A 14,314-nucleotide genomic window follows, 5' to 3' on the forward strand; every position below is an offset into this window, starting at 1 on the left:
TATGAAATACTCTAGTATAATATACCACTAACATTCAAGTTTTTTAGGCATGGCTCCATATTGTAACTTCTTGAGACAGTGCTATGTGGAGGGATAGCCTCACAGTTTTAATACTATTTATAAAAATTCTATTTCCTCGGTAGTTTTGGCACTGCTCATGTCCCTGAGCCAGTGGGGGTCATTTATTAAACTTTGGCAATGAAGAAGCAGAAATAGGCCTCTGTCTGCCGTAACATTTATAGAAATGTCGCATAGCTACGCTGTATCGAATGTTCCGGTACGAAACCTTCAAGCTGCTTGTGATGATATCTGTGGGCCTTTGGGGCATCAGTTTTCTGAGAAATGCTTCAAAGCCATGCGCCCTGAGAAGCCATGCCCCCCTTTCAACGATAAGCTAAAGGCGCACCAATTGCAAAAAAACAGAGAAAGACATATTTACAATAATAAATCCGTCGCACCTTGTATCCAACAACTTTTTTTTTTTTTTTTGCATCGCATTACTGGCATAGATTTAATAAATGGCCCCCAGTATATTAGTCACTTGGCACTTCATTTGTGTGTGAATACATGTATTTTAGTATATATTCAAACTTACCTACCTATGACTTGAATTCTAGAGAAATCGGGGTCATTTAGCATAGAAACCAGCCAATATTCTTAGTACGTAATAGCCGTTATTTTTGAAACAGGTGTGCGTGTCGTGGGCCTATGCTTTCCTGTGCACATTAAAACATGGATATGGTCATTTTCTGTTCAGAATTCACACAACACTATACAACATTTATATTTTTGGCAGGGAGTTCTCACAACGTGTCCAGAACCATAGAATAGTTGCGTAACAATTAGGCATCGTTTTTTTGGCACTTGGGTCCATCTGATATTTCCAATTGTGACCTAATGTAAAGTTAAAATTGGACACAGTATGGGCTTCTTCTAATACTTTGATCGTTTCTAATACTGAATAATAGTGACTTGCACATTATATTTGATACGTTTCATGTAAACATGAGTGTTCTATCAAATACCGTAAAGACTGAGTTTTAAAAAGTGCAAAATTCACTTCCGAAATTTTTCTTTTTTTTATGACAGTGTTGTAGTCCAGAATCATTGACTTTTTGGCTTTGCCATTCTCTTTCTTTAAGAAATGTGTTTGGCTTATTTTTTTTTCCTCCCAAACCATTCCTACAACATGTATTTAGCCAAAGTGCTCGGTAGGAGCAGTCAGATGCAGCTCAAGTTAGCAATTGGAGAGATTCTGCTCTACAGAGTTGTTGTCTGCATGCATGTACAAACTTTTCTGTGCCTTTATAGCCTCACAATATATAGCAAAATGAAGTTAAAACTGCATAAGAGAGAAAACAATTACCGGTATTCTCATTCTAACCCTGTACTGAACTTGTTGTTATCTTATGTAGCTAAGTCTCAAGAAAAAGGTTTCTTCATTAGAACATCCAAAATGACCCACAGTACCCAGCCATTATCAATTTCCAGGCAAAAGAAAAAAAAATTAAGAAATTTGGTGAAAAAAATGTGTGACAAAAAGTGCAATTCTCCTTCCCCCCTCTTCGAAAAGCTTCAACTTCTGCTTCTTTCTCTGGGCCAAACATCAAACTGTGAAGCAAGAGGGGGGTGAGAGACGTAGGTGAAGCTTGTGTCCTGTGGAAGGAAGGGTGTGCACAGCTTAGGGTGAAGGGTAATGGAGATGCTTCAGTTGACATAGTACATCCAGTAAACCAAGTTAAAAAATCCAAAAGTGATGGGGAAAATGATTCTGGACCATTTGTCGATGGTACTGACATCTGTAAGGTCTGGAATCTTAAGCTTTAACTTAGAAGAACGTCGCCGAAGGCGGCAGTTGGCACGTCCACGTGTGGCTGTTAGGGGAACATGACGCTCCAGGGGAGTGTGGCCAAAACTGTCCCCTCTTGATGTCAGCTGTTTGCGGAACTGGATCCCTGAGGTGTCGTATGACAGGACGGAGTTCCGGGAATCACCAATGCTGCTTCCCATCTCAGCTGACATCAACTCACTGCTCATGTCAAGGGTGCTGAGAAGAATGTTTCCATATGGATCAACCTGCGATGGAGAAACAAATGTCATTACTATTGGCAGAAATAAAAGTATCTTCTATGTTTCTCTGACATCCATTTTCATGTTCTGCCCTTTTACTTCCATACATGTAAGTCCTGGTTCACATCTGTGCTTGGTATTCCGTTCAAGGAGTCCGTTTGGGAACCCCCGAATGGAATACCAAACACATTAAAAAGCGGTGAGCAGTGAAAGCACACGGACCCCATGAGGTCCATATGTTTTCCGCGCAGTGTCCGCACGAATCATGCAGGGAGAAAAGTACTTCAAGAACTATTCTTGTCTCCGCATGATTTGTGCGGACATCGCGCAGAAAACGAAGTCCGTGTGCTTTCATTGCTCACCACTTTTTAATGCGTTCAGTATTCCATTCGGAGGGTCCCCAAGCAGACTTCCCGAACAGAATACCGAACGCAGATGTGAACCAGGTCTAAATCATGAATATTTATCATGTACCGTATATACTCGAGTATAAGCCGACCCGAATATAAGCTGAGGCTCCTAATTTTATCACAAAAAACTGGGAAAACTTATTGACTCGAGTATAAGCCGAAGGGGGAAAAAGCAGCAGCTACTGGAAAATTTCAAAAATTAAATTGGTCAGAGTTTTTGGGTGCAGTAGATGCTGGGGAAGGGGAGGGGGTGTTTTGGTTGTCTGTCTGCCCCTTCCCTGAGCTTGAGGACTGTTTTTTATTCCCCCACTTGGAATTCAGTCTGGCTGAATATAGGGGATCTGCAGTGCTCCTATTAACCCCTTCCCGACGGAACAGGAGCACTGCAGATCCCCTATATTCAATAGGTCGGGCACTTTCAGACAAGACACATGAACACCTAATGCGTATGTGTTTCACAGTAATTTTCTACTTTTGTACTTTTGTATGTATTCTAGGGAAAGGAGTGATTTAGAACTTTTATTTTTTTTAAATCTTTTTTTTTTGCACTATTTTATGGGAGATTCTATACATTGATATTGTGGCTGGTCATAGACCCTTCCCCCCTCCTAAAAAAAAATATATTCATAATTTTTTTTCCTGACTCGAGTATAAGCCGAGGGGGGCTTTTTGAGCACAAAAACTGTGCTGAAAAATTCGGCTTATACTCGAGTATATACGGTAACTCTTTGCACATGCTTAGCGCATATTCTACACATTTTCTTTTTAATGGTCATGATCATTTACCTGTTCTCTTACTCTTCTTTCCTCGTAGCGATGACGTTCATTATTTGATTTGTTTGTTCTCTCATTTAGCTTTTTCTGCTGTTGAGGGCCCCGACCAAAGAATACATAATTGACAAATGCATATTCCAACAGAGCCAAAAACACAAACACAAAGCACCCCATAAGATACACATCAATAGCCTTAACATATGGAATTTTAGGTAGGGTCTCCCTTAGATGTGTGTTAATTGTTGTCATAGTGAGCACAGTAGTCACTCCTGAAATACAAAAGAAGAAACAAAGAGGTCAATGTACGTCACCTTATCTCCAGAAATAGAAAATGTCAGCTCTTTAAGACCCCAACGTTGCAGAAATACAGATTTTTTTGTTGTAAATTTGGTTGAGTTTATTTTTGAGCCAAAGTCAAGACTGGCTATAAAAGGAATGGGAAATATATGGGAAGTTCTTATAATTCTACCTTCTGCTCAATCCACTCTTGGCTTTGTCTCAAAGAACCGCAATAAAATCTGTAACAAAAAAAGCTGCATTTCCGCAACGTGGGGCCTCAGCATAAGGGTGTTTCTTCTGCAAGGTCTAGATACTAGGGTTGAGCGATCGTGTTTGGAAAAGATCGGATTCCGATCGGCGATCGAGAAAATTTCACAATCGCGATCCGAATTCCGAACACAATCTTTTTAGGTGGGATCAACATCGGTACTATTTCCCACAATGCTTTGCTTAGCCTTCACACTGAGTATACGCTCCGCTCATTCTGAGTGGAGTATATACTCAGTGTGAAGGCTCTGCTGCGTTTCCATAGGAATGAATGGAAGCAGCCAGCACACAGCCTTAACCCCCTGCGCGCCGGCTGCCTCCATTCATTCTAATGGGAGACTAAACTAACATCTCTACTAGCTACTTACCTCCAGAGATGGCTGCTCTGGTGCCCGGTGTTCTCCTTCTTCTTCGCCTCGCTGCTGCTCCACGCTATTCTTCTCGCTGCCGCTGCCTCCCAGGTTAGTGTTTAAAGAGCTAGGAAGGCGGGGCTTGTGGCCTAGGAGAGTGTGGGCGGGGAGACGTGACATCTCCCCTCCCAGTACCCGCCCACACTCTCCTAACCCTCCCACACTCTCCTAATCTGGGAGGCAGGGGGCAGCAAGTCGAGAAGAGCAGCGTGCAGTGGCAGCGAGGCAAAGAAGAAGGAGAACACCGGGTACCGGAGCAGCCATCTCTGCAGGTAAGTGGACACCAGGGGGGACTAAGTAGCCAGAGAATTAAAAAAAAAAATCCTCTGGCTACTTAGTGAGTCATTACACGGCGTGGAATCTAACAATTAAAGCGTTCAATTGTTAGATTCCATGCTGTATAGTGAATAGGATTGCTTTTAAAATCCGATCTCCGATTAATAAAAAAATCCCATTGACTTGCATTGGGATCGGAATTGGGATCAAGATCGGGTTCAAATGAAAAATGATCGGAAATCTGATTTTAAAATCGATCCTGAAAAGTCAAGATCGGCTCAACCCTACTAGATACCCAATGTGCAGACAAAGTGTGACAAAGTATTGAATGTCATTCAAGCAATTGAGGAGGGGGGTATATGGGTGACAATTAGGGGTTATTATTTAGAGCTTTCCAGCCAGAGAAGAGAAACACCCTAATGCTAAGGCCCCATGTAATGAACTGGAGCTAAAAAGTGCCATGGGAAAACCCATTAGTCTGATACCGAATTTACTGCTGATGGACTCCCTTTAATGGGCGTTTTGAAAGCATTAAGGCTGGGGCTAGAAGAAATTTTGGCCAAGACACTTATCTAGGTAAATGAGTGTCCAACTAGACAGCCATGCTTTGTCTATGGCCGCCTTCACAGTACATACCGAGTGCCACTCTTGCTGCAGACGCATCATAGTTGATCCAGAATGAAACCCAAGACAGAATAGTGATCAATATAGATGGCATGTAGGTCTGAAGTATAAAATATCCAATGTTTCTTTTAATACGGAAACTCAGGGAAAGACGGGGATAGGAACCTGGAAAGTAGGACAGATATTAGATTTTATGTAGAAAAGCTTATTGAAATGTTAAAGCTAAGTTATACACATATCGTCTTTCATACATAGTCTATAGATGAAAGAAATCCAGTGCAAAAAATAACAAATTAGATTTATTAAACATTATTAACCCTAATAAAATAGGATAAAACAGTATGCCATAAGTATGAGAGTAAAACTATGTGGAAACACCAACATGGCCCTCATAGCTGTATGGTACTGCTCAATAGAGATGAGCGAGTAGTATTCGATCGAATAGTAGTATTCGATTGGATACCCCCCCCCCCCAGCTATTGGTGTACTTGGTCGAATACCATGCGGTAAAGGCGGGAAAAAATCGATTCCCCTCCCACCTCCCCTGGCGCTTTTTTTTTTTTACACCAATATGCTGCAGGAAAGAGCTGATCCGCAGGGTGCTAACAGTCTAGGGTTTAACAGGTCAGGGGGGGAGTTCAACACTCAGGACCCCTGCTGATAGGCTGTTTCAAGGGACTGTGATGCTTTTGCGAGTGCCTTGACCCCTTCACTATTTACATCGCACAGTATGTGTTTTATAGTAACATTGTATATCTGCTATAAAGCAGATTGGGCGCGATTTAAATAGAGAAGGGGACCCATACGGTATAATATGCACCCCAAAGTGGCCCACACATTATAATCATTATAATATGCTCCCCAGAGCCCACCCACAGTATAATACTCCACAGCGACACTATACAGTATAATATGCTCCCCAAGCTTCCCCCACAGTATAATGCTCCACAGTGACCCTGCACAGTGTAATACTGTATTCTCCCCACAGTAGCCCCACACAGTAGAAAATGCCCACAAGACCCCCATCCCCCAGTATAGTTTGTTCTGGAAGATTCAATCAGCTTTATCCAAACCCCATGAAATTTGTTTAGATGAATACTCCTGAGGTTCGACCCTCTGGTTCATTTGGATGCTCTTATTATCCATTGGGGTCTCCTGAGACCTCAGTGTATAATAAGTGGAGGCCCAGGGGAGGTGTGCAAAAATAATAAACACTTAAATTCACCTTGCCTCTCTTCTTCTGGGCATCCTCACTCCATCTGACTCTCTCCAGCATCAGCGGTCACATGGGGTGTGCTGACATTGTTAAAGCAGCACACCTCCTGTGACTACGGAGACCCGATCACAGGCCACAGCGGTGACCCCTGGGTTACGTTACATCAGTCACAGGCTGGAAGAGCCTCCTTTAGGGATCCTTGAGGTCCCATGTTGTGGAAACAGCTTTTTTGTTGCAGATTTTGTTGTGTTTTTTTTAGCTAAAGCCAAGAATTGCTACAATTTAAAAGGGAATTATATAGGAAGCTCTTGTGCTCAATCCAGCTAAAAAAAGACAGCAAAATCTGCAACAAAAAACACTGTGATTCCGCAATGTGGAGCCTCAGCCTTAATCTCTACTCCTACCTGAGGTTCTCCATGTCCCTGATCAATTTTGTCGCCCTCCATTGAACCTTTTCCCAACTCTAGGACATCTTTTCTGTGACCCATTTGGGTCGCACCAATGACTTATAAAGTCATAATATTACATCCGTCTCACAGGTCCATATCCCTTTTAATACATGACAATATCCTGCTGGCCTTAGAAGCAGCTGACTGACATTGCATGCTGTTGTATCACATGATCTACAACCACACCCCCTTCTAAGCACTACTGCGCATGCCCGATACGTCAATGTACAGGGGCGAGATTAAAGACGCTGGAGGCGTTTACACGGAGAGAGGAGGAGGAATTTTTGGAGCTCAAGCAAAAGAGGGGGCAGTTTGAAGGTATGACACAGGGGGGTGCATGGAGGTTTGGAGGAACACCCAGGGTGCACGGAAAGGCTCATTTACATATCGGTTTTCCCGGGGGGGATGTCTTTTAAAAAAAGAGGCTATTTTTAAAGGCTATTCAGGCATATGAATATCAAAAACCACGTTATTTCAAATGATAGAGCCCCTTTAAATTTGACTGTAAAATCTACAACATGTTCCGAGCCAAATTTATGCCATTTTTATTACTTATGTCTTTGGGCCCCAGGGTCTAAATCTGCAGCCAGAATGGCTTTGCCTCTGATTGAGCCGAATGCATACAATACATAATGTAACTATCTGGCTACACATATAACAGTTCATAGAGAATACCATGGAGGAAGTACAGGCCTGGTTATGGTTACATTAATAGGGTTCTATCTTTTAGGATTCAGTCTCTATATGTTTTGCCACTAGATCTCACGTATCTATCTTGTAGTTGGAGGTAGAATGCATATACCTGAAGCTAAATGCTTGATACAAGCTTGTCGGCGGCGGTCTTGTTCCATTAAATCGCTCCGGCGCTGTCTGAGCCACTATGCTGACACACTAGGTTGTCATGGTAACTGATGAAATTACGATATCACATGGAAGTCAAGCAATCGTGGAGTACGAGAGTGGACATGAAATTAGTTTTTTCTATCCTATTTATAGATCAGATACATGTCCTGAACAATCTGCGTTATAGTAGACTATTGTTGGTAGATAATTTGAGTTAAGGTCCGTCATGCCCTCAATTTATAATGCAGTACAAATAATAACATCATAAAATAGCGTATTATAATCAGAAGTCTAAGTAATATAATAGAGAAAGAAAGAAAAAACAGAGGCATAATAAAGTGGACTTCTCAGGTAGAATTAGGGCACACCAGTGTCTAAACTCAGTCCGTGGTCATGTGATAGACAGTCCGTGGTCATGTGATCGACACACAGGTGCACTGCTCGTTACAGTCACAGCATAATAATCAGAGCTCTGGCTGTGTGCACCATGGACTGTATATCACATGACCGTGGACTATCTATCACATGACCGCGAGCTGTATATCACATGACCACGGACTGATTATTCACTGGAAGTAAGCAGAATGAATGACAGCAAGCAGAGATCTAGAAAACCCACGAGGAATTGATACAAAAAGTATATTGGGAAATTGTATCAATTATACAAACAATATAGAACACCATATATACTCGAGTATAAGCCGAGGGGGGAAATGCAGCAGCTACTGGAAAATTTCAAAAATTAAAATGGTCGGAGTTTTTGGGTGCAGTAGTTGCTGGGGAGGGGAGGGGGTGTTTTGGTTGTCTGTCTGCCCCTTCCCTGAGCTTGAGGACTGAGGTTTTTTTTCCCCCACTTGGAATTCAGTCTGGGTGAATATAGGGGGATCTGCAGTGCTCCTATTAACCCCTTCCCGACGGAACAGGAGCACTGCAGATCCCCTATATTCAGTAGACCGGGCACTGTCAGACACAGGGATACCTAATGTGTTTGTGTTTCACAGTCATTTTCTACTTTTATATGTATTCTAGGGAAAGGAGGGATTAAGAACTTTTATTTAGTTTATTTTTTTATTATATTGTTTTTAAAGGTTCTTTTTTTCACTATTTTATAGGAGATTCTATACAATACTTGACTCAAGAATAAGCCAAGGGGGGCTTCTTCAGTACAAAAACTGTGCTGAAAAATTCGGCTTTTACTCGAGTACATACAGTGCATAGAAAGAAGGATAATTGTACTGTCCCCAATGGCTGTCCGTATGATGCATGCTGATGCATCATTGGAAAAAGAGAAAAACATCAGAGCAATGAGAAAAAACTAATATAAAAGACAAGATGGTGTCTGTGCAGGAGCGGAAAAGAGACTTGACTGCAGGGATATTAGGACAATATTCACAAAAGAAGGCTGGAGTGTGACAGATAATAGGGTGATAGGACAGGGATGAAGAAAAGTGCTTTTTGCTAGAGTGCTTTCTTAAAAAAGCCACACGTTATAAATGCAACTTAAAGGGTTACTACAGATGAACCATGTCTATTTTTCCTGACAAATGTGACAAAACTTGTGTCAAAGCTTTCAATAGAGGTTGAAGCTCATGATAACTCGTGCACACATAGTGTAAAACGTTAAAAAAAATGTAGAACTGGAAGAAAATAAGGTCAGAAGGCTTTAAATATGTCCCCCAAAGTGTCAGAAAGAGTGTAAAGCAGGTGATAAACTTGTTTTGTTGCAAATCTTGCCATATTTTTTCAACAAATGTTCTTCTATGTCTATGTACGTCTCTCACTAAAGGAGTGTTCACACTTGCACCCCGTGTCCAGTGTTTGCATTCTGACGAGTTTCTGTCCACAGCCCCAGCGAAACTAGACAGGGGACGAGAAACTGGACCGGGGATGGAAACCCGGCAGTCAGCTTTAAAACCTATTCACTTGAATGGGTTTTTGAAGGAGACCGCCTGTGTCCACCCGCGGCCTGTCCGCAGGGAAACCGTTTTTGTTTAGCCGGACACAAAGTCCTTCATGTCCGACTTTGTGTCCGACCGAAAAAACCAGTTTCCCCGCGGAGAGGACGCGGGCGAACACTGGTGGTCTCCTTCAAAAACCCATTCAAATGAATGGGTTTTAAAGCTGTCGGCCAGGAAGCCATCCCCGGTCCAGTTTCTCGGGGCTGAGGACGGAAACCCGGTGGAGAGGCACAGGGCGGACACCGGGCACAAGTGTGAATGCCCCCTTAGCCATATTTTCAAGGGGTTAGGGTAGGTTATCAATTGACCAGATGTTCCAAGAGATTGTAGCATTTGGGTGAGCACAGAGGCCTCTTCACAGAAAACCAATGCCTTGTAAAGATACTTGGCATTGCAGCTCAGCCCCATTCACGTCAATGGGACTGAGCTACGAACAGACCATGTGACCAATAAATGTGACATCATATGACCTGTGAAGAAGAATCGAGGCTCAGGGAGTGCCACCGTTGATTTGTGGGGGGTGCAGGCTGTTGGAACAGTGCTGATCTTTATTTCTAAGCAGGGCCGGCGTCAGCGCACGGCATAGTCGGGCAAGTGCCGGGGCCCACAGAGCCTCTAGGGGCCCCCCTGCACTTGCCCGCCCCAGCACTTGCCTGTCCCGATTTCAGCTCATCGGCGTCCGTCGGACGCCGATGAGCTGAATACATAAGCGATTAAAGCAGGAGCCGTGAGCTCAGCTCCTGCTTTAAAGCTGTGGCCCAGCGTGCGTGTGTAGGCGCGATGACGTCATCACATCGCGCCTACACACGCAAGCCGGGCCGCAGCTTTAAAGCAGGAACTGAGCTCAAGGCTCCTGCTTTAATCGCCTATGTGAATGGAGTGGGAGAGCGGAGAGAGGAGCGTCGGGGGAACGATGGAAGGTGAGTGTAAGTGTTTGTTTTGTATTAAGGTGGAACATAATGAAGGGGGCCCATGAAACTGGGGGGCAAATGAAGGGGAGGGGGGGAATGGCATGACACTGGGGAAGATGAAGGGGGTGGGGAGAGAACGGCATGAAACTGGGGACAGAGATGGAGGGGGCCCAATGAAACTGGGGGGCAAATGAAGGGTAGGGGGGGGGGGCGGAATGATACTGGGGAAGATGAAGGGGGTGGGGAGAGAACGGCATGAAACTGGGGACAGAGAAGGAGTGGGTCCAATGAATCTGGAGGGGCAAATGAAAGGGAGGGGGGGAACGGCATGACACTGGGGCAGATGGGGGGGGTGGAACAGCATGACACTGGGGCAGGGACGGGGGACATGAAACTGTGAGCAGATGAAGGGGGAGAACGTGATGAAACTGAGGACAGAGATGGGGGACATGAAACTGGGGGCAGAGGAAGGGTGTATATGAAACTGGGGGAGAGATGGAGGGGGGGCATATAATTTACGGGTGACTGTAGGAGGATTATACTGTGTGGGAGCACATGATAAATAAATGAGAATGGGCGGAGTCAACATAAAAGTGGGTGGAGCCAAATTTTACCCCTTTCTACTCTTTAAAAATTGGGAGGTATGGCGTTGGTGACGCCACACTCCTGCGTGATGTCACTCACTTCATCTGCGACGCACAGTGTCTCAACTCCCCCACCTCCTTTACAAGGGGGCCCACTGAGGCTCTGTCGCCCAAGGGCCCATAAAAACCTGGAGCCGGCCCTGTTTCTAAGGATAGGTCATCAATTGATTAAAAAAAAATGTTTGTTTTTTTTAGCAAACCATAGAAATATATATCTAATGTAGTTTTCTTTGGCTTCAAAACCATGACAGGTCCATGTAAAAGTGTCTTACCTGTTGTAAATACAACTTTCTTAGTAACCAGTCTGGTTTCAATGATACTGAACTGGGGCAATTCCAGAGCAGGTACCCCAGTCACCGCTGCCTCTTCCCCTCCCTGCCAGAAGAATTCAATGTCATCGGTTGTATATCCATCTGCAAAACAAGATACAACATCATTGTATCAGGAATAAAATTCTCAGTCTTAAAGGGTTTGTCTGGGATAACTGGAAATCTCTACACTAATCTAAACACCCCCTCCTACTTTCTAAATAACATAATTAATGATCACACGACCACCCCAGGGACATTTTCTGATTATCTGATGATGATCTGTTTCCTCATTTGCAACATGGAAACACTTGTCTAACGTTACACTACCTATTGGTTAACTTACTTTGCACCAAAATTATGGTGCAAGTTTGGGACATGGTATAGAGAAGGTTACATTAAGCCATGCCGCGTCCAGCGTAACTCTTAGTTCACATCTGCGTTTGGTTATCCATTCAGGGAGTCTGCATGGTGACCCCCTGAATGGACTACCCAAACGCAATGGCAAGCGGTGTGCAGTGAAAGCACACGGACCCCATAGACTATAATGGGATTCGTGTGCTTTCCGCACGCTGCCCACACGAATCATGCGAACATGAAAGTAGATCACAATCTACTTTTCTGTCCACATGTTTCTTGGACACCGCGCGGAGAGCACACGGACCCCATTATAGTCTATGGGGTCCGTGTGCTTTCACTGCACACCATTTGCCAATGCGTTTGGTATTCCGTTCGGGGGGGGGTGTCCCCATGCAGACTCCCTCAACGGATTACCAGCGCAGATGGTAGATATAGCAGATATAGCGCTAAGTCAGCTCTACATTGTCAAGATTGTGGGGATCCTAGATATCAAATCTCTATAGACGGGACATGATATATGCCAGGTATACATATCTGACAGTCTTTCTGTTCTGTTAGGCTGCATGCACATGGAGTTACGCCGGGGTTGTAAAAATACTCCTTCACAGCCGTACACGTGAGTGCTGCGGACGGCTCCCGAACACTTCCCATTCCTGGCGTTACGAGCGCTCCCATTGAAGTGAATGGGAAGTGTTTGGGAGCCGTCCGCAGTGCTCACGTGTACGGCTGTGAAGGAGTATTTTTACAAGCCCGGCGTAACTCCGTGTGCATGCAGCCTTATAGTGCTGGATTTGTAATAGGACAGGCATCAATGTGCCCAACAGACCCCATTGACTATAATGGGCCCCATTGGCATTCCATTATGTTGTCCCTCATTTTGCAAAGGCAAAGTATACGACACAGATGTGAATAGGTGGGAATAACCTTTTATATACCAAGCAGCAGGGGTGCGGAGCAAAGGGGAGTGGCGGGGCGGCGTTAGCAGGCAGAGAGCAGGCAGGGAGAGAACCTGCTCTCTGCCTGAGCGTGAGGGGAGGCCGCTGGAGCAGCGCTGCATCCACAGGGCCTCCCCAATCCACCGCTCGGTGATGGTGACGCTAAGCCAGTCCAGGACAGCTTGTCCTGGACTGGCTTAGGTAAGCAAAAATGCCGCCCTCCCCGGGGCCCTGGCATAGTGCCGCCTGAAACAGTCGCTTCAGGTCGCCTCATGGGAGGTGCGGAGCTGCCCGGCAGTCACCTCCAACTTCATCCTATAACAAGTACAATTTATAGTGCATTTTTTCTATGAATGGGGATAGCAGAAAGCTGCTATGATGGACTCCACTACGTCACATTCCTAGAATACAGGTGCCAGTAACACAGTCTTACTGTAGGAGGCGCTGCACGTTAGCTTTCTACAATCTGCACTACTTTATTGGGGTGTATTTACTTTGTATGGTCAAAATGACTTTTTTTTTGTCATACATTTTATACAATCATATCTAAGGCACTTTTGCTGTAATTTTCACAAAAAAATAACATAAAATAAAATAAAAATGGGGTAGTGTGAACAGACCCTTAAACATATCACTCATGTATAAAGAGATCAAAATGCAATCTCCTTATCTACAGTAAAGTTTCCACATACGGAAATAATAGAAAATTAGTTGTAGAAACATGGAAACTTTCACAACCACATTTTTTATAAATTTCATTTTCAAGAACTTTAACGTACTTTAATGTCATTGATATTAAAACCTAAGTAAATGAAATTAATAAGACAGACACAAGCACTTACAGCTCTCTATCTCTAGGGTACAATTCTGCTGGTCTAGAGGGTATCTGCGCAGATCCATCATGCAGGCAGCAGTAGTGGTGATTCTAAGGAACAAGAAAGTTTCATTTGGTTATTGCAATGTCCTTACATCTGTATATCTTGCACTAATGTCACTTATCAATAATGCTTAATTCATAAGTAGAATATATTGCACATGTACATGCTGCACAATCTATGTATATGTAAACACATGGACACATTCCTATGTATCTTGGTACCTGCAACAGACATGAAAAAATGGGTACATGGATTCCTTGCAATATACTTATATTTATTGTTTTTTCTTTAAGTCCATCACTGTATACCTATAGAGTTGCATACATCAGAGTTATACAGTATGTTCAAGACAGGTTTCTTCATGTCTTCAATTAGATTTGTCAAGATTCACATTAATATATTAATTCATAGATATAAACTAGAGATAGATAGACTCCAAAAAAGCAGGTGGCCCAGCCAGGATCGGTAAGTAAATAGGGCCCGTTACCGGCTGGAGTAACTCCAGCCGGTAACAGCCTATTAAGAAAAAATTAAAAAAATGCAGCGGTAGCGGCTGTCCCGGGCCCTGTGGCAGCCGCTACCACTGCTACCCCGGTAGTTACGCCACTGCTCGATACATGCAACTTATGACAGACCATCTGCACCCCTTTCTGGTGTTGGAGTTTCCTGATGGGGCTGTTTTGTACCAACAGGACAATGCAA

General features: G+C 43.8%; 1 protein-coding gene across 1 annotated transcript in view; it reads right to left on the reverse strand.

Annotated features, from left to right (window-relative positions):
- Positions 1-1,074: 1,074 nt before the first annotated feature.
- Positions 1,075-14,314, reverse strand: part of LOC142184919 (gamma-aminobutyric acid receptor subunit beta-4-like) — a 149,842-nt gene continuing 136,602 nt past the window's right edge. The window contains exons 5-9 of the mRNA XM_075260070.1: positions 13,577-13,659; positions 11,404-11,544; positions 5,123-5,275; positions 3,267-3,523; positions 1,075-2,076 (exon numbers count right to left, since the gene is read on the reverse strand). Of these exons, the coding sequence (XP_075116171.1) occupies positions 1,708-2,076; positions 3,267-3,523; positions 5,123-5,275; positions 11,404-11,544; positions 13,577-13,659 (1,003 nt within the window). The 3' untranslated portion in view covers positions 1,075-1,707. The remainder of the gene's footprint in view (positions 2,077-3,266; positions 3,524-5,122; positions 5,276-11,403; positions 11,545-13,576; positions 13,660-14,314) is intronic.

This window comes from Leptodactylus fuscus, chromosome 11 (assembly GCF_031893055.1).
Source record: "Leptodactylus fuscus isolate aLepFus1 chromosome 11, aLepFus1.hap2, whole genome shotgun sequence".
Taxonomy (NCBI): Eukaryota; Metazoa; Chordata; class Amphibia; order Anura; family Leptodactylidae; genus Leptodactylus; species Leptodactylus fuscus.